Source organism: Microcebus murinus, chromosome 18 (genome assembly GCF_040939455.1).
Source record: "Microcebus murinus isolate Inina chromosome 18, M.murinus_Inina_mat1.0, whole genome shotgun sequence".
NCBI lineage: Eukaryota > Metazoa > Chordata > Mammalia > Primates > Cheirogaleidae > Microcebus > Microcebus murinus.
This window is the reverse complement of record NC_134121.1, coordinates 59734847-59753942: the sequence shown is the minus strand read 5'-3', so window position 1 is coordinate 59753942 and position 19096 is coordinate 59734847. Positions and strand designations below refer to the sequence as shown.

Here is a 19096-nt window from a genome sequence, read left to right as displayed (position 1 = left end):
AGGAACCACGCCCAGCCCAGAGGGGCAGGGGAGACACCCCCATGGTCGGGGGTGGGAGGCTTGCAGAGGAAGGGAGGAAGGGGAGGAAGGGGGTTACCCAATCTCCTGTTGAAAGTCTCTATGTTAGGCCTTGCACGGTGGCTCACGCCTGTAATCCCAGCACTCTGGGAGGCCAAGGCAGGAGATTCTTTGAGCTCAGGAGTTTAAGACCTGCCTGAGCAAGAGTGAGACCCCGTGTCTACTAAAAAAAAATACAAAGAAATTAGCTGGACAACTAAATAGAAAACACAAGCGGGGCATGGTGGCGCATGCCTGTAGTCCCAGCTACTGGGGAGGCTGAGGCAGGAGGATCGCTTGAGCCCAGGAGTTTGAGGCTGCTGTGAGCTAGGCTGACGCCACTGCACTCTAGCCTGGGCAACAGACTGACTGTAAAAAAGAAAAGGCTCTGTGTTTGTGGGGCCCCGACAACCTCTAACCGTGTGAAGCTGATGGGTCTGGAATTAGTGTCCCCTGTGAAACTTGGGGAAACTGAGCCTCACAAGATTGGAGACTTCAACCAGAGACTGAATAGAACCGGACACTCCGCCGCCCTCACCCTGCTGACACCGGCGGTGGAGTGCCAGGAGGTGTCGGAAGTTGGCGGGAAGGGCACGTCGCCGCCGCCGGGCGCTCAGAATAAGACGGGGGCCCGCGGGCGGGAGCCGGGTCACGTGACTGCCGAGTGGGCCGGGCCATGCCGTCTGTCTCAGTGGCCCCCAGGGACCCTTTGTCAACCCTCCCGCTGACCCTGCGGCCCCTCCCTCGGGAGGCGCAGCCCAGGCGCGGCTCCCGGCGGCCCTTGCGGGACACAGGTGAGCCACCCATAGGCTCGGGCCCCTCCTCCCGGGCACCTCCCAGGTGAGCGGCCGGGCTCCGGGTGCGGGGTCCCGGCTGGGCCGCAGCCCCGGGGTGCAGGCGACGCGCAGGTCCTGCCAGCCCGGGCTGGTTCTCCCCTGCGGCGCCAGCTCCACCCCTCCGAATTCCTTTCGGCCTCGGGGCCGCTTGGCGGCCGAGCTGTCCTGGGTGTCCCGGGGTTTGGCTCTCTGGCTTGGACCCCAGCTGGGCGCGGGAGGGGCGGTGGGGGCGCGGGCACTGCAGTTCCAGGCCACCCGGCCAGCCCCGCGCAGCGGGGGCGCGGTGGTGTGACCCCGGCCGGGTCGCGCGGGCCGGTACCACTGGCCACGAGGGGCGGGGACCTGGGTGAGTGGCCAGCGGGGGTCGGGGGCTCCGGCGGTGCTGTGGCCCCTGGGCTCTGAGGCCGGGTTGCGACTCTTCCTGGGCAGCGGCTGCGCCCGGAGGACTCGCAGCTGCCTGGGTGGGGGTTCCAGGAAACGGCGGCACCCTGCCCCTCCCCACCTGGCTCAGGAATGGTGCGCCCCGGAAACCCCCGCCAGACCTGCCGCGGCCTGGGGGCAGGGTGCCAGGGCGCTGGGTCTCTGCGGGGCGAAGTCCCCACCGCCAGGGCGGGCAGCCGGGGTCCCAGCCCCGCGGCCTCCTCGCGCCCCTCGTGCGGGAGAGGTGGTGGAGACGGGCGCCGGAGCCTGTGGGCCTGAGCGCGCAGGTCGCTCGGGAGGAAGGAGCCGGCTCCAGGGCCAGGACGGGCACCCTCGGCCCCACCTCGCAACTTTCCGGCTGAGGCTGAGCCGGGGTCCAGGCCGGATTTCTCGGGCGGGCGCGGGGAGGGATTGCGTGGTGGGGGGCAGCTCGCACTGCGCATCCCGACGCTGTCTGGCACCCCGCCCTGCGGCTCCTCAGGGCCCCACCGGTCTTGCCCACGCCCTTGGGCTGAGCCAACTTTCCTGAGTCCGGGGCTCCCAGGGGTGAGGGTGGGGAGGCCTGGAGGGCAGGGCGGCCACAGCCAGGCCGGGCAGAGCCCTGTGGGAGCCTGTTGCTCCCACCCCACTCCCACGGGGTGAACAGACCCGGGGCTGCAGCCCCAGACAAGGCCGCTGTGGTTCTGATTGTGTCAGTGACTGTGGGTGATGGTCACGGCAGAGCTGGGACAAAGGGCCTGTTTAAGGCCGGCCCCTCCCTCCAGCTGGCTGCGCCTGGCTGATGGAATGTGGGGGTGTGGGTCTCCTGAGAACAGGAGGACCTTGGAGCCCCCGCAGGAGTGACCTGGAGTGACCCCGTGGGCTTGTGTGTGATGTGACCGGGAGGCCGTCCTGTCTCCTGCTTCCTCCTGGGCTGGGGGCTGAGGCCCAGGCTGGCTTCCTGCTGGAGGAAGTGCTTTAGGTCACAGGGCGGGTACAGGGAAGGCCTCTGAGCTGACCTTTCTCTTCAAGCGGGAGGTTCTCTGGGCCAGAACCCTGGGAATGGAGGGCTGGGAGGGGCTGTGTCCACAGGCACCCTGCCCCTTCCCCATTTCCCCACGACTGGCGACATGCAGGAAGCAGATGGGGAACTGCAACCCCCTTCCTCCCTCCCTCCTTCCCCCTCCTTCCCCCTCCAGCCTGGGCAGTGGAAGGGGCCGTCCCCTCGGTCCATTCTGGCCTCCCGCTTATTTGGGGCCACTCACCTGACCACGAGTTCAGCTGTGGTTGGGGCAGGATGGGGGCTCAGCCGCCTGGGCTGTGAGTGGCACCTCCCACCGTCCCCAGGGGAGTGGGCGGTTTGGACGCGAGCCGGGCATTGAAGGCCAACTTGCTCCCTGTCTCCGCAGATGCCTAGCGGGAGGCTCTGGAGTCGGCGCCCAGGCCCGGAGCTGGCCTAGGTCTGCAGGCCGGCTGGGTGTGGGCCGCAGACATGGCCCAACCACTGGCCTTTGTCCTCGATGTCCCTGAGACCCCAGGGGACCAGGGGTAAGCACTGTGGGTCTGGGGGCTGGTGGGCTGGGGCGTATCATGGCCTGGTTGGGGGAGACGGGTGGCTGGAGCCTGGCGCCTCTACCCCCTGCAGCCAGGAGCTCAGCCCCTACGATGAGAGCGAAGTGCACGATTCCTTCCACCAGCTCATCCAGGAGCAGAGCCGGTGGGTGGCTGAGGAGGGGCTGGAGCTGCAGGAGAGGGAGCCGGGGGCCCCAGGTAAGCCCGGGCCTGGATGCCAGGACGGTGTGGACAGGGACTTGGGCTTCCCAGCCTCTCGGGACAGCCCTCCCAGCTGTCTGCAGGCCTGCGGTGGGGGTAGGGTGGGAGAGACCAGCCAAGGGCACCTCCAGGACCTCCAGCCAAGTCTTTCTTACTTGGTAGGCAGTGGCCACGAGACCCTCCTGGGGCCCGAAGGTGGCCCGGTCCACAGCGCGGCCACACTGCGCATCTTGGCCAGCATGCCCAGTCGCACGATTGGTGAGTGGGACCCTCTGCCCTTGGCCCCGACATTGACCCCAGCCCATGGGCCGGGCAGGGGTTTCAGCCATGTGGGCTCCTGGGCCACCCCGACTGCTGCGTGGAGGCCCCGCACGGCCCCATGCAGCCCTCGCTGGGTTCTAAAAATGACTCGAGTCATCCCGGGGATAAAAATAGGTTCTTGGGAGCCCAGCGGCGCCCAAGGTCTCTGGTGCAGGGATTTTCCTGGGTCCTGGGAAGGGGTGAGGGATGGCGAGGCCCGGTGCAAGGGCCGTCCCGGGAGGGGCTCGGGGTCCGGCCTGGCCGGCCCAGCCCTGCCCAGCTGCTTCCATAGGCCGCAGCCGTGGCGCCATCATCTCCCAGTACTACAACCGCACCGTGCAGCTGCGGCGCAGGAGCGGCCGGCCCCTGCTTGGGGACGTGGTGACACGCTCAGCCCGACCCAGCATCCGCCTCTACGACCTTGAGCTGGACCCCGCGGCCCAGAAGGAGGAGGGTGAGTGAGCCCGCCCGGCCCAGGCAGACGCCAGCTGCCGGGACCTCGGAGGGCAGGAGAGTGGAGCACTTTCAGGCTGCAAGGGGCTGGCCCCACGGCAGGCAGGCATTCAGTGCACGCCACAAACGTCCTTCGAGCTCGTGGAGGGTTGTGGCCTCGGGGCCAGGCTTCGGGGACGCGGCGGTGGAAACCAGGCCTTCCGCTCCCGGGCGGCTAACCGCCTGCCCCGTGAGACAGACGAGGACCAAAGAAATGGATAAGCGCACGGGTAAAGCGCAGAGAAGAGAGAAGCTCAGTGCAGAAACCAGCCCAGCCTAGAGGGGTGCAGGGAGGCTTCCTGGAGGAGGCAGCGCTAGGGCAGAGAGCGTGTGCAAAGGTGCTGAGGCCAGTGTGGAGGGACTAGGGGGAGCGGGGACCATTCTCACAGGCTGGTCCTCAACCAGCTGAGGAGCTTGAGGAGGTCCCCGACGCTGTCCCTTCTGCCTGGTCCCTTTCTGGGGGCTCTGCCTCCCCAGGCCTTGGGCACTTTCCAGGGGCCCTGCCCCAGCTGGGGGGTGATGGAGCAGGGCAGGGTGCTGTGGGCTCGGGGTCAGGTCACTGCTTACTCTGCAACCCGGGCCAAGTGTCATTTCCTATCTGTGAAATTGGGGTTAAAGTAGCACCCACCTGGCTGGGCGCGGAGGTGCGAGGAGGCCCGTAGCCACCCTTCCAGGCCCACGCTGTGCTGTTGACCCGTTAGAGGAGGGAAGAACTCCTCTGGGTCCTGGAACTTAATGTCGAGGCCCCAGGGGACCCTGGCTGGGCCTCCAGAGAGAAACGGGGTGGGGGTGGGGACAGCCCAGCGTCGGGGCAGGGAGGACCCGGGCCAGTCCGCCCTCCGCCACTCGCCCCTTGAGGGTGAGCCTTGCCAGGGAGTGGGGGCAGATGCTGGGGACCTGGTGGGGGAGGGGGAGGGGACTGCTGGGCTCCAGGGGGCGGGGGTGGGAGAGTGAGGGTGGCCAGGCTGGCGGGGAGTCCGGAGTGAGCTTTGTGGCAGGCCTGGGACGCCCTGACTGCTGGCCCGGGTCTGGCTTCAGCTGTACGGGCAGAGGGGGCCACTCGGGCCACTCGGCCGGCCTGGTGGGAGGGTGGCCAGAGGCCCATGCTGGGAGGGTGCCGCGGGGCAGACAGGCTTGTCCAGGTCGCGTCCGTGGCAGGTGGGCGGCTGCTGCGGGATGGGCAGGGCCTGCTCATTCCTCTCCGCAGAGAAGAGGAACCTCCTGGTGAAGGAGCTTCAGGGCCTGTCGGCCGCCCACCGCGACCACATGCTCCGCGGGATGCCCTTGAGCCTGGCGGAGAAACGCAGCCTGCGGTGAGTGCCCGCCCGCACATGTGGCCCTGAGACCCACGTCCTTGCCTGGGCCGGGTGGTCAGGCGGAGGTGGGTGGGTGGTCCCCGGGGGCAGTCAGGCCCCTCCTGAGCCCAGGCCCCCGCGGCTGCCTCTGTCCCCAGAGAGAAGAGCCAGAGCCCCCGCGGGAAGCGGAGGGGCCAGCCTGGCCGTGGTGGGCTCCTCTCCTGCTGCAGCCGGCTCGGGGACGCCTGTGTCCTGGTAGGGGCTCCTGCGCCGGGCTGGCGGGAGGGGCGGCCGCCCTGTCTCCTGCCGCTGTCCTGCGCCCGGGGGTCTCCCAGCCCCTGTTTTGCTCTGGGCCTGTGAGTGGCCTGTCCGGGGTCCTGTCCTCCCTCTGCTGGGTGCCTGGGCCCTGGGCGTGGGGCAGGCGGGGCTCCCTCCGGCCTGGCCCTCAGGCCTCCCACTGCCGTCCCCACAGGCCTTGCACAGCCTGGGGCTCGCGCTGCTCTCAGGCCTGCACGCCCTGACGCCCTGGCGCTACGCCCTCAAGCGCATCGGGGGCCAGTTCGGATCCAGCGTGCTCTCCTACTTCCTCTTCCTCAAGACCCTGGTGGCCTTCAATGCCCTGCTGCTGCTGCCGCTGCTGGCCTTTGTGGTGGGCGTGCAGGCTGCCTTCCCGCCGGACCCCGGCCCCGGCCCCGGCCCCGGCTGCACGGGCCTGGAGCTCCTCACGGGCGCGGTGAGAGCCCGCACCAGCCTGGACGTCTGGGCCAGGCAGGGGCACCCATCTTCGGCTGCTGCCTCGGCACTGCCTCCCCGTCTTGTCCCAGCTTTCCTGTGGACCCTGTCCCTGTCCCCACCCCATGTTGTCACTCTGGGTGGCCACAGCCAGCTCCCCACCTCCCTGTCAGCTGCTCCTTGGTGTCCACTGTGCCCTGGTTCCCGTGGGGCTGGGGAGGCCCAGGATTGCGGCGGCCTTTGGCCCATGAGTTTCCTTGCTGCCCCCACCTGGGCCCTTCCCCAGGGCTGGGCTCCCTCTGCCTCTGGAGACGTGAAGGTGGGTCGGGGGAGGCGGGGTGGGGAGAGTCCCTAACTCAGCCGGCGTCCCCCACAGGGCTGCTTCACCCACACCGTCATGTACTACGGCTACTACACCAATGCCACACTGAACCAGCCATGTGGCCACCCCCTGCAGGGTGGCCAGTGCAGACCCAGGGCAGGCGGCCTGCCCTACAATATGCCCCTGGCCTACCTCTTCACTGTGGGGGTGGCCTTCTTCATCACCTGCATCACCCTGGTGTACAGGTAATGGTCCTTGACCTTATGAAGCTGCTCTGGGCACCGTTGATGCATCCAGCCATCCATCCTTTGACTCATCCATTGATCCTTCCTTCCTTCTATCCATCTATGCACCCACCCACTCACCAACTCATCCCTCCATCCACCTGTCCATTCATCTATCCACTCACCCACTCATCCATCCATCCTCCTATCCATCCACTCATCCATCCATCCACTTTTCCATCCATCTATCCATCCACCTATCTATCCACTCATCCATCCATCCATCTGCTCATCCATCTATTCATGCACTCATCTACCCATTCATCCATCTATCTACCCACCCACCCATCCCACACACGTTCCCTGTGCTCAGCTCAGGGCAGGAAGCTAAATTGAGCATGGTGCCTGCCCTAGAGGAGCTTACTGTCCCTGGAAGAAGATAGACCAATGAATGGGCTGGGACAATCCAGGAGCCCTGGAGGTGTTTGCCCAAGTGTTAGGGGAACACTGGGCAAGGAGTCAGGCTGGCATGCCAGGGGAGGTGGCACTTGCCCCTATATCGAGAGATTAAGTAAGAATGGGCAGGAAAGGCCGGGTGCGGTGGCTCACTCCTGTAATCCTAGCTCTCTGGGAGGCCTAGGCGGGCGGATTGCTGAAGGTCAGGAGTTCGAAACCAGCCTGAGCAAGAGCGAGACCCCATCTCTACTATAAATAGAAAGAAATTAGTTGGCCAACTGATATATATAGAAAAAATTAGCCGGGCATGGTGGCACATGCCTGTAGTCCCAGCTACTCGGGAGGCTGAGGCAGTAGGATCACTTGAGCCCAGGAGTTTGAGGTTGCTGTGAGCTAGGCTGACTCCACGGCACTCACTCTAGCCTGGGCAACAAAGTGAGACTCTGTCTCAAAAAAAAAAAAAGAGGGCCGGGCGCGGTGGCTCACGCCTGTAATCCTAGCTCTCTGGGAGGCTGAGGCGGGCGGATTGCTCGAGGTCAGGAGTTCAAAACCAGCCTGAGCAAGAGCGAGACCCCGCCTCTACTATAAATACAAAGAAATTAATTGGCCAACATATATATATAAAAAATTAGCCGGGCATGGTGGCACATGCCTGTAGTCCCAGCTACTCGGGAGGCTGAGGCAGGAGGATTCCTTGAGCCCAGGAGTTTGAGGTTGCTGTGAGCTAGGCTGACGCCACGGCACTCACTCTAGCCTGGGCAACAAAGCGAGACTCTGTCTCAAAAAAAAAAAAGAAAAAAAAATGGGCAGGAAAGAAGAAGGAGGGTATTTTGGACATTGTGATGGGCGGGGCAAAGGCCCTGAGGTGAGCCCAGAGTCCTCTGTACCTTGTCTCGGTGGGGCAGCCCTGCCCCCCTCCTCGGCGCTTGGGGCTGGTGGGCACTGTATTGGACAGGGCTGGTCTCGAGTGGCTGGCGGTCTCCACCAGGAGGCTGGCCCAGCGGTGGGGCGCATCCTGCTCTTGGAGGGCTCCTGAGTGGGTGGGGGGTTTCAGCCGCAGGGCGTCCCGTCTGCCTTCTCCCGCTGGCCTCCGTGCCCCTCATCCAACCCGCACCTGTCCCTGCTCCCAGCATGGCCCACGCTTTTGGGGAGAGCTACCGGGTGGGCAGCACCTCTGGCGTCCACGCCATCACCGTCTTCTGCTCCTGGGACTACAAGGTGACTCAGAAGCGGGCCTCGCGCCTCCAGCAGGACAACATCCGCACCCGGCTGAAGGTGAGCACCTGAGGGGACCCGGGGCTGTGCCCGCTGTCCCCCAACCCCGCCCTGGAACCCCACAGCGGTGCCCCCAGACCAAATGGCCAGACTGTGGTCCGGAGCTGTCTGTGTGTGAGCTGACCTCGGGGGACTGGGGTCTTCTGCTAACAGGGCCAAGGTGGGCCCCCATTTTTCTTCCTGCACACGCCTCTCGGTTAGGGGCTGCCGCTGTTGTCTGCTGGCGGGTGCTAGCGCCACAGCCCCATGAACAGCCAGGCAGGAGCCAGCGTCACAGAAGCTGCACCTGGCGGGTTTCAGTGGGTATATGTGCTCTGGCTGGGGACCCTGGGGTCAAAGCCCCCGCCGGGGAGCTTGGCCTGCTTGCATGGCCCCTCCTGGGAGCCAGCGCGTCCTGCCCTGAGGCCCGGGCTCCAGGTGGCACGTGCTCCTGGCTGGCGTCAGCTCAGCTGATGGCCATGGGAGCCCAGTGGCTAAGGACTGTTATCTTCCCTATGCTACAGTGAGGAAACTGAGGCACAGAGATTACGTCCGTTGTCAGGGGTCACGCATGGGGCCAGGAGGCAGCAGAGCTGGGCCTCGTGGAAGGTTCTCTGCCTTCCTGGAGTTTCTTGTGCTGACTCAGAGCTACGGCCCATGAGCCGGGCCACTGTCCCACCGTCCTTGGGGGGCTCGCGTTGGGGGCAGGTGCCCTCCACACCTAGGAGTCTCCTGGTCACTGGGGGCCCCCCACATCCACAGGGAACAGGGAAAAGACAGGCGGCAGGGCAGCTCTGCAGGCTTCCTGGGGCCGGGCTGGGGCGGCCGGCTGGGTCCCGTGTCCTCCTGGCCCGCAGGGAGGGCCCGGGGTGGGCGGGGCTGTCGGGCAGCTGCTCCTCCACCCTCGACCCCATTCCCCTCACGCCTGCTGGTGTGTCCGCCTGTGCCCTGGAGCAGGTGACAGGAACACACTGTCCCCCGCAGGAGCTGCTGGCCGAGTGGCAGCTGCGGCAGCGCGCCCGGAGCGTGTGCGGGAGGCTGCGGCAGGTGGCCGTGCTGGGGCTCGTGTGGCTGCTGTGTCTGGCGACCGTGCTGGGCTGCGCCGCGGCCGTCCACGCCTTCTCAGAGCTCATGCTCCAGGTGCCCGCAGCGGGGGAGCCTGGCCTTTGCGGCTCTGGGCGCCTGTCCCCGGGGGTGTCCGTGCCCTGACTCCATCCTGGCCACAGGGTCCCATGTGCCCACCCACCGTGCTGGGGCTGCCTCCTGGCCCCTGCTTTGACTCACCCCTCGTCCTGTCTCCCGCCCTCCCCCACTTTTCTGTCTTCTTGGTTTCTCTTTCCTTTCCCGCCAGCTGTGCCCCCCACTTCTGTGCAGCGTGAGCGGAGGGCGAGGGGTGGGCTGGGTCGGGGGGGAGGGGCTGCCTGCCTGGTCTGACCTTCCCCCGCCCCCTCTCCCAGCTGCCCCTGTCCATCGAGGGGCACCCGTGGTGACCCTCCCCTCCTCTGCTGCCCTGGCAGGGCCCGGTGGCTGCTGGCCAGGAGGTGGCCCTGCTGGCGCTGCCCCTGGTGGTCTGCCTGCTCAACCTGGGGGCCCCCTACCTGTACCGCGGCCTGGCCGCCCTGGAGCCCCACGACTCCCCGGTGCTGGAGGTGTACGTGGCCATTGGCAGGTGAGTGGCCTGGAGGGTGGGCCCTGGAGTGCGTCTCCCGTTCCCCCCCCACCCTCCTCAGCCTCCGCGCCCCCCCCTCCGTAGGAACCTCGTCCTCAAGATGGCCACCCTAGGGGTGCTCTGCTACCACTGGCTGGGCCGCAGGGTGGGCGCCCTGCAGGACCAGTGCTGGGAGGACGTTGTGGGCCAGGAGCTGTACCGCTTCGTGGTGCTGGACTTGCTCTTCGTGCTGCTGGACACGCTCTTCGGGGAGCTGGTGTGGCGGTGAGCGCCCCCGCCCTGGGCTGCCGGGCTCCCCACCCGGGCCGGGAGGGGGTGGGGAGGGGGCAGGGGGGGGGCTTGCAAGGTTCTCTGGCCTGACCTCACATGTCGGGGCCTGTGCCGGCGCCCACGGCGGCTCTCTGGGAAAAGGTCGCTAGACCGAGAACGCGGCCTCACACCCTTTTATTTTTTTATTTTATTTTTTTTTGAGACAGTCTCGCTTTCTTGCCTAGGCTAGAGTGAGTGCCGTGGCGTCAGCCTAGCTCACAGCAACCTCAAACTCCTGGGCTCAAACGATCCTCCTGCCTCAGCCTCCTGAGTAGCTGGGACTACAGGCACGAGCCACCATGCCCAGCTGATTTTTATATTATATATATTAGTTGGCCAATTAATTTCTTTCTATTTTTATGGTAGAGACGGGGTCTCGCTCAGGCTGGTTTTGAACTCCTGACCTTGAGCAATCTGCCCGCCTCGGCCTCCCAGAGTGCTAGGATTACAGGCGTGAGCCACCGCGCCCGGCCCTCACGCCCTTTTAGATCGGAAAGGAAAGGGGGCGGAAGCCATGTGTGCCTGGGACTCTCCGTCCTGCAGACAAAGGGAGGGCACATTCGGAATGTTCTGGTAGCCCGTGTGGGTTCTAGCACTTCAGGTGTTTTTTTATTCCTTCTTTTTGTGTTTTCTTCAAGAATAGGTGAATTTGTCCAAGCTCGTTGTTGGTAAGAATCAAAGAAAATTAAACAATTCAATAGAAAAATGAATTTAAAAAGAATATATGAATTCAATGATAATAAAAAAGCAAGATTTTAAGAATTTACAGTAAACTTTTTTTTTTTTTTGAGACAGAGTCTGTCTCTGTCACCCCTGGCTGGAGTGCCGTGGTGTCATCATAGCTCACTGCAGCCTCCAACTCCTGGGCTTAAGTGATCCTCCTGCCTCAGCCTCCCGAGTAGCTGGGACTACGGGCAGGCACCACCATGCCCGGCTAATTTTTTCTATATATTTTTAGTTGTCTAGCTAATTTGTTTCTATTTTTAGTAGAGACGGGGGTCTTGCTCTTGGTCAGGCTGGTCTCGAACTCCTGAGCTTGAGCGCTCCTCCCGCCTCGGCCTCCCAGAGTGCTGGGATCACAGGCGGGAGCCCCCGCGCCCGGCCTGAACATCCAGCGAGATGTTCGATGCTGATCCAGCGTGTTTGGAGCCGGGTGTCTGGACCCGCCGAGAAACGCGCCCGAGGGGCGGCGGCCGCTGCGTCGAGCCCCTGGGGTGGGGACCAGGCTGCCCTCTCTCCCTGACGCTCGCTGGGCACCCTGAGGGAAGGGTCGGGATGTCAGCTCGGTGTGTGGGTGTCCCCAGGCCCGGGCGCACCTTGCAGGGGTGGGGAGCAGGGCTGGTCTCCCCAGGCTAGGCCCTCCGGTCTGAGCCTCGGGGCTGTCCCTCCGCCCAGGGTTATCTCTGAGAAGACAACAAAGACGAGGCGGAAGCCTGAGTTTGACATCGCCCGGAATGTTCTGGAGCTGATTTACGGGCAGACTCTGACCTGGTGAGCCCCTTCCCACTTGCCTCCTGCCTGGCCCCTGAGGAGGGCTGAGCCCCTCAGTTGGTGGCCCCTGGGGACCCTGCACCTGCCTCCTCCCGGGGCCACGGCAAGGCCAGATTGGGACTCTGCAGGGCTGTGGCCGGCCCCGTCCGCGGCCACCCCCGCTTGCCCTCCCCGTGGTCTCAGGGAGGGTAGGGCACCGAGGCAGCCTGTCCCAGCCCTGCCCTGGGGAGCCGCCAGGGTCGTGCCCCAGCCTCTGAGCACAGCGCCCTCCCTCCCCAGGCTGGGGGTCCTCTTCTCGCCCCTCCTCCCCGCCGTGCAGATCCTGAAGCTGCTGCTCCTCTTCCACGTCAAGAAGGTAACGCTGCTGCTGCCGGGCTGGTCCTGGCGGGCGGCCCAAGACTCGGCTGGGCAGACCCGGGACTTTGGAGCCCTCTGTCTCCCGAGTGGCCTGCGGCTGGCGTCCCGGGCCGCCCTCGGGTCTGTCCCTCGGCCTGCAGGGACGGGCTGGGCCCTCCCCTGTCTCTGGCAGTCCGGGCAGCAGCCGCTGGGCTCACAGGCCACGACCAGGTGCCTGTGCACTGGGTGGGCGCTTAGGGCCAGGTGCTGCGGGACGTGAGCCTGGGTGTGCCCTGGCTCTGGGCAGCTCCTCTGCCTTCTGGTCCTGTATGTCCCCGCTGTGCCGCGGGGGCTGTTCTAGAGGGGACCGAGGGAGCACACTGAGCGGGGGCTGGGTGCGACGTGGTCAGTGCAGCTGTCAGTCGGCCCTTCCTGTGCCAGCGTCCCCGGGCAAGTCCCCCCGTGTGCCTGTCTGCCCTGTGAACCCCCAGGCACCGTGGGGTGGGGGCTCTCAGCTGGGGCCCGCCAGGCTGGGGGCGTGGGGTGCTGGGCAGTGTTAGAGCGCAGCCTTGGTCCCCCAGACGAGCCTCCTGGCCAACTGCCAGGCGCCGCGCAGGCCCTGGCTGGCCTCGCACATGAGCACCGTGTTCCTCTCGCTGCTGTGCTTCCCGGCCTTCCTGGGCGCCGCCGTCTTCCTCTGCTACGCCGTCTGGCAGTGAGTCCGGGGCGGCGGGTGGGGGAGCCCGGGGCTCCCCGCCATCCAGGCGGGTGCGGGAGCCCGTGCGGGGCCGGGGCTGGAGCGGGGCGGCTGGGGGGAGCCGGGGGCCGCCGCGCAGGCTGAGGGGTGCGCTCACCCTCGTCCCCAGGGTGAAGCCCTCGAGCGTGTGCGGCCCCTTCCGGAGCCTGGACACCATGTACGGGGCGGGCACGGCGTGGGTGCGCCACCTGGAGGCGGCGGGGCCCCGGCTCTCCTGGCTGCCCTGGCTGCACCGGCACCTGGTGGAAAACACCTTCGTCATCTTCCTGCTGTCGGCCCTGCTGCTGTGAGTCCAGGCCTGGGGGGCGGGGGTCCCCGCTGGCCCTGCCCTGCCTGACACCCGTCTCCCGCAGGGCTGTGATCTACTTCAACATCCAGGTGGTGAGGGGCCAGCGCAAGGTCATCTGCCTGCTCAAGGAGCAGATCAGCCACGTGAGTGCCCCCTGCCCCCTGTGGGGACACACCTGGGCGCCGCCTCCTCCACTCACCTGCTGGCCCATGCCCAGCCCCCACACGCTCTCTGTGGCCTCGGCTGTTGAAAGGGTCGTTTGCCGAATGAGTGGCGTGGATCAAATCCGTCCTGCGCTTTTTTCGAGATGGGGTCTTGCTATATTGCCCAGGCTGGGCTCAAACTCACGATCCTACTGCCTGAGCCTCCCACCTGAGTAGCTGGGACTACAGGTGTGTGCCACCACACCTGGCAAACATGTTTATTAAGAGAACAAAAGAGGCCAGGCGCGGTGGCTCTCGCCTGTAATTGTAGCACTCTGGGAGGCCGAGGCGGGCAGATCCTTTGAGCTCAGGAGTTCAAGACCAGCCTGAGCAAGCGCGAGACCCCGTCTCTGCTATAAATAGAAAGAAATTAATTGGCCAACTATTATATATAGAAAAAATTAGTGGGGCATGGTGGCACATGCCTGTAGTCCTAGCTACTCGGGAGGATTGCTTGAGCCCAGGAGTCGAGGTTACTGTGAGCTAGGCTGACGCCACGGCATTCTAGCCAGGCAACAAGGTGAGACTCCGTCTCAAAAAAGAACAAAGGAACGCATTTCATGCGACCCCATGGTTTGTCACAGGACTGAGCTGCGGGAGGGGACAGTGCTCAGGAGTACCCCCTCCTCTCCAGGGCAGCCACGTTCTCCGCCCGAGGGGCACTGCTTGCCCCCCAGGCGGCCCACCTTGGAAACAAGGCATTTCCCGTCTGGGTCTCCCAGGCTGGCCTCTCGCCTCCCTGGGCATGGCCAGCCGTGCTCGGTGTGGGCGGCCACTCGGCTCTGAGCTCCCGCAGTGCCCCGACGTCACTCTCCCTGTTGCTATTTGTCTTTTCCTCCTGCACTTTTCCACTTCGGGGCCCCTGGGTGCCTGTGTCCCCAGGCGTGTGGGGGTGTGTGGGGTCCGCGCTAGGTGTCTGCCAAGGTGAGGACCCGGCAGTCACAGCGGGCGCAGCCTCTCAGCAGACAGGTGTCCCTGCGCCGGCTGGCAGGTGGCAGGAGCAAGGGCTCGGGCGGCCGGTCCTGAGCAGAAATGCTCGCAGGGGCAGCTCCCACTTTGCCGGGGCCGTGATGGTGCGGCACACGCTGCCCGTCTTCTGCCCTTTCTGTGGCCCAGCCTGTGAATCTCGGTGGGCTCCCAGGACGTGGAGCTGGAAGCCTGTGTGCTGTCTCGGTGGTCGCCTGGCCATAGCTGTCAGAAGCAGGTTTTTGGCTCAGTGGCTCCTGCCCTACTGTGTGGTGCTTCAGAGCCTAGGGGTGCCGGGTGGGCTGGGGTGGGGGGCGCAGAGGAGCCTTAGGGAGAATCCTGGCTCCGCTCGCCCTTTCTGTGGGATCGGAAGGGCCGTTCCCCAGGTGGGTGCTGGCTGCGGCGTGTACCCAGGGCCATCCCTGCTGTGGTGGCCCGGCCCGAGTCTTTGGGGCCGGTGGACTGAGCCTCCCTGGGGCCTGGTCAGGGCAGCTGAACTCAAGGGCCACACCCTCCAAACTCGCCAACTGCACAACAGAAATGGCTTGGGGGTGTGGCTTAGGGGCCCCAAGGGTTCCCCCTGCAGGTGTCTAAGTGGCATCCTGGGAGGAGCCTGGTTACCAGGCGCCAGAACCGCTCTGCTGGCTCCAGGCTGATCTGAGTAGCCGTTTGGTGTTTATGTGCGCCAGGTCCCCTGCTAAATGCTTCATAAGCTTTTCATTTTTCACTGTCCAAAGACCCTGGGTCAGCCCGGTACCGGCCCCAAAGCTGTGCATGCCCCAAGACAGGAACCTGGGAATGTGCCGCGTTACGTGGTCGGCGAGTGAAGGTTGCAGGTGGAATTACAGTTGCTCATCAGCTGACCTTGAGACGGGAGACTATCCTAGATTATCTGGGTGGCCCCGTGTAATCTCCGGGTTTTTACAGGTGAAAAAGGGAGGCAGGAAGCTCGGTCAGATGATGCCACGTGAGAGACTCGACCGGCCCTTGCAGGCTTTGGAGCGGAGGAGGGGGCTGAGAGCCATGGCATGGGGGGGGAGGGCTCTAGAAGCTGGCATCGGGCTTGTCCCCTAGACCCGAACCAGCCCTGCCGACGCCACGATTGTAGCACAGTGGGACTCATTTTGAGCTTCTCATCTCCAGAACTGGAAGATGATACATTTGTGTTAAGTTATAAAATTTGTGGTAATTTGATACAACAGCAATAGGAAATGTAAGCCCTGTGACTTGCATTATTATTCCCCTTTTACAGATGGTGACACTGAGGTCAGAGCGCAGGGAATTCGTGCAAGGCAGAGTTAGTAGGTGGCCAGGTTAAATCGAGTCAGGCTGGCTCGGGGCCGTCATGTGCAGCTGATCACATTTCCCTCTTCACCTTAGCCTCCGTGACGCTCAGACCCACAAAAACGCCCACCTCCTGGCTCTTGGATTTTCCTTAACCTTGTTTTGGTGCCTCTTTCACCTCTTTTAGCTTTTTGCTTCTTGTGATGTCAAATACGTCTCATAAGTTCCCCCCACAAATGAGCCCTGGAACAGGGGGGCTCTGGACGGATCGATGGATGGAAAACTGTTCTCTTCCCCTTGTGTTCTGGCCTTTCTAGGAGGGGGAGGACAAAATCTTCTTAATCAACAAGCTCCATTCCGTCTACGAGAGGAAGGAGAGAGGGCAGCGGAGCAGGTGAGGGGCCATGGGAGGCTCGGGGCCACTGTGAGCCGGGAGGGGATAGGACCACCCTCCTCCCAGGGGTCGGGGGGCAGCCATGTGGCCGAGTCGCTGAGGCCCTTCCCTGTGCTTCCTCCTCAGGTGTGCGGGGCGCTCGGGCAAGGAGGAGAGCTAAGTTTGGCGAGGGAGGAAATGGAAATGCAAGACCTGCCCTCAGCGCCCTGTGCCACCCCTGTAAGTCGCTTGGTGCCAGCCTGGCCGGGCCTCCTCCCCGTGGGGTCAGTGGCTGTCACTGGGGCAGACGTCCGGGGCCTGTGGTTGGACCTAGGGAAAGGGAGATGGCCGGGACGCAGATACCTGTGAAATCCAAAAGCATTCTTGTCGCGGGAGGGGCCACCGAGGCCGGCCATCTTTGCAGGGACCCTGACTACAGGAGGGTGGGTGATGTGACAGCCTCTGGCCTCGGGGTGGACAGGCAGACCCGTGAACAGGTGCACGCACACGCATCCCAGCCCCAGGGCTGTTTCTTTCCCTTTCTGGACCCCTGGCCTGGTGGGCAGCGGGCTGAGGCTGGCCCCTCGGGGAGCTCCCAGGCTGGCCCTCGCCCTGGCCGAACAGTGGCTGTCTGTGTGCGTGTCCCGCGTTTGGGAGCCTTTCCGAGTAAAACCCACGGAGCAAACATGCTGGCTCTGAGCTCGCCTCGGGGGACCCCAAGGTCAGGCACGAGGCCTCATCCTCGGCCTCAGGAGACTGCAGGGCCCTGCCTCGGTTCTCCCCTGTGGAGGAGGGACTGGCAGCCCAGGCCCCGTTGCTGGGGTGTGTGGGGCACTCCTTGGCCCTCGCCTGTGACGGCAGCCACTGGGTTACACGGTGTGAAATTGCTGGAACCCACCACCTTTGACCCCAGAAGAGGCAATTTCACGAGGCCCAGCACCCCCACGTTAAAGACCTCAGAGGAGGGTCCTTGCAGTGTCTCCCAGCCTTCGCCTGGCCTGCCTGGAGCTTTCTAGACTCTTCTTTGGAAGCTGTTGGGTGTTGGCCTGTCCCTTGCTGGCCCAGCCTGGTCTGTTGGGCCCCTTGCTGACGCCCCTACTGGCAGGGCTGGTAGAACCCAGGAGGCTGCGACCCCCCTGCCCTGCTCGCAGAAGAAGGGGACACCTGGTGGGACAGCAACAGGCTGAGCAGGCTCACCCAGCGCCCTGGGTCACCCTTTGTCCCATGGCTCGGACTCCAACATGAGACCACACTGGCTCCTCAGTGACGTTGCTAGGACACCGGGATGGCGAAGTGACTCTGCTTCCCCTTTGGAAAGCGGGGGCAGAGGACCCCACCCTGCCCCACTCTATTTATTCTGATTAAATGGATTTTGCAAAGTGGGCTTGTCCCTTGGGACTCTGCTGTTGACTTGGGCCTGCCCTGGTGTGGGTAGGTGCTGGTGGGTGCCACGCCCACATCCTTCCTCCTGCCGCCACCAGGGCCACCTCCGGGGCTGGTCTTGGTTGTGGGGAGCTCAGCTGGGCCAGGGCGCCCTCTGCTGGCCAAGCCCCAGCTGGCAGGGGCTGGAACCCTGCGCCACCCGCCCCAGACGCTGCCCTTGGTTGGCCTGACCTGTGCCCGGAGGGGCTTCCATCACATGGGCGAGCCAGGCAGGCACAGGCTGTGTCCAGAGCAGTAAGTCAACCTGTGGGTGATGCCTTTGCAATTATTATTAGGGCAGGAGGAGGGAGGCAAAATTAGGGAGCACGCTGGGGAGGGGTTGATGACCTTTTAGTTGCAAGTGAGCCGTGGTGGGGGGTAGGGAGAGGTGTCTCCTAGGCAAAGGGGCAGCCAGGCCTGGTGGGGCAGGGCCCCTGCTCCTGGCTGGCTGGGAGGGTGGTGACCCTGGGTCCGGCCAGCCAGGCTGAGTTTGAGGAGCCTGTGGGGAGTGGGACCTAGCCAGTTGCTCACAGCCCATGTCTGATGTCTGCAGGGGCTGGGCCCTGGGTGGGGAAACAGGGTCAGAGTGGAGACGGGCCAGCACTCAGCATCCTAGAGTGGAATTTGGAAGACAGTCACCTAAGCTGTGCCTGTTCTCACCCAATACTATCCCTTCCCGAGGACAGTCCCAGTGGGATGCTCCTGTGCTCTGCAGACACCTGGGGGCAGATGCCAGCAAGCCAGGTGTTGCTTAGGGACCTCTGCAAGCAGCCTGCACTGACCCCGGGCGGCGAATTTTGGCTGCATTTCTAGGCACGAGTGCTGCTGGGTGAGACTGGGGTCTCTGGGCCAAATCCATCCGGACGCCATCCTTTAACCTGCGGTGGCCCCTCGTCCTGGCCACACAGCAGGAAGCAAGTGAACCCCGCCTGCTCCCCATTGCTCGCATCACCGCCCGAACCCCACCCTGTCAGATCAGCAGTGGCATCAGCCTCAGCAGGAGCACGAACCCCACTGCAAATCGCGCATGCGAGGGATCAAGGTGGCGCTCCCCGTGAGTCCAAGGCCCGATGACCCGAGGGGGAGCCAAGCCCACGACGTGCTGCCCTGCCCCTGTCCATGGAAAACTATCTTCTAGGAACCCGGTCGCTGGTGTCAAAAAAGGTTGGGGACCACTTGACTCAGCACTGTCAGCAGTCGTGATTTGGTGCACCCATGTGACAGGCCTCACAACTCCTCTATAGGAAGGCGGGACAAGCAGCTTACCTACCACAGGGAAGGCGAAGAACCTGCCCAGGACATTTCTGTAGAATCACCATGTGTGTGCACCGGGTCAGGCGGTAGCAGCCAGTGATTCAAACACGAACCCAGGTGTTCCTCCGAAGGCGTGCTGTACATGTATCAATTGATTAGAAGTAAAGGACATTATTTTTGCTACCAAAAAAAAAGCAAAAAAAAAAAAAAGCTAGTTATAGTTGCCCAATGAACCAACTTAAGACTTGGAAGTTGCCAGTTGCTGTCTGAGTGGACCGTTGACAATGACATTTCAGGCTGAGTGACAAGGCTCCTTCTGTGCCACTGCTCCTCAGTCTCGGCTGCACACTGGAACCCACTGGGGAGGTTTTAGAAACACGGCTGCCCAGGGTTCGCACCCAGCGATTCCCAGTTGGTTTGCATGTGGCTGGCACTGGGATTTAAAAAATTTCCAGATAATTCTAACATGGGCCAAGGTTGCGAACCTCTGCTCTGGGGCCCATGTCTCACTGGACCGTCCCAACACGCACACTTAGGCAGAGGCGCCAGGCGGCGTTTGGACAGGCGCGCCTGGTTTTCGCGAGACGGGAGCCACACTCGGGC

General features: G+C 64.0%; 1 protein-coding gene across 4 annotated transcripts; it reads left to right on the top strand.

The window, feature by feature from the left end:
• Window positions 1-716: 716 nt before the first annotated feature.
• On the top strand, window positions 717-17197 carry TMC6 (transmembrane channel like 6). Of its 4 annotated transcripts, none has more exons than XM_012756232.3 (20): window positions 717-851; window positions 2702-2840; window positions 2938-3062; window positions 3228-3323; window positions 3658-3819; window positions 5065-5170; window positions 5311-5407; window positions 5625-5885; window positions 6261-6451; window positions 8017-8161; window positions 9125-9280; window positions 9658-9809; window positions 9894-10073; window positions 11514-11609; window positions 11889-11964; window positions 12527-12660; window positions 12812-12988; window positions 13056-13134; window positions 15762-15838; window positions 15965-17197. In XM_012756232.3, exons 2-20 carry the CDS (start codon window positions 2785-2787, stop codon window positions 15996-15998), a joined length of 2400 nt encoding a protein of 799 aa, XP_012611686.2. In that variant the 5' UTR covers window positions 717-851; window positions 2702-2784; the 3' UTR covers window positions 15999-17197. The 4 variants fall into 4 exon arrangements, with proteins under 4 accessions (XP_012611686.2, XP_012611687.2, XP_075850926.1 ...); XM_012756233.3 differs by having other exon boundaries at window positions 717-897; XM_075994811.1 differs by lacking the exon at window positions 15965-17197 and having other exon boundaries at window positions 717-897; window positions 15762-15842.
• Window positions 17198-19096: the final 1899 nt, after the last annotated feature.

Bases quoted from the DNA above. Each gene is read 5' to 3' on its own strand.
- TMC6 (XM_012756232.3), top strand. From the start codon at position 2,785: ATGGCCCAACCACTGGCCTTTGTCCTCGATGTCCCTGAGACCCCAGGG. The intron at 3,063-3,227 runs GTAAGCCCGGGC...CTTACTTGGTAG, and splicing joins GAGGGAGCCGGGGGCCCCAG to GCAGTGGCCACGAGACCCTC. The intron at 10,074-11,513 runs GTGAGCGCCCCC...CCCTCCGCCCAG, and splicing joins TTCGGGGAGCTGGTGTGGCG to GGTTATCTCTGAGAAGACAA.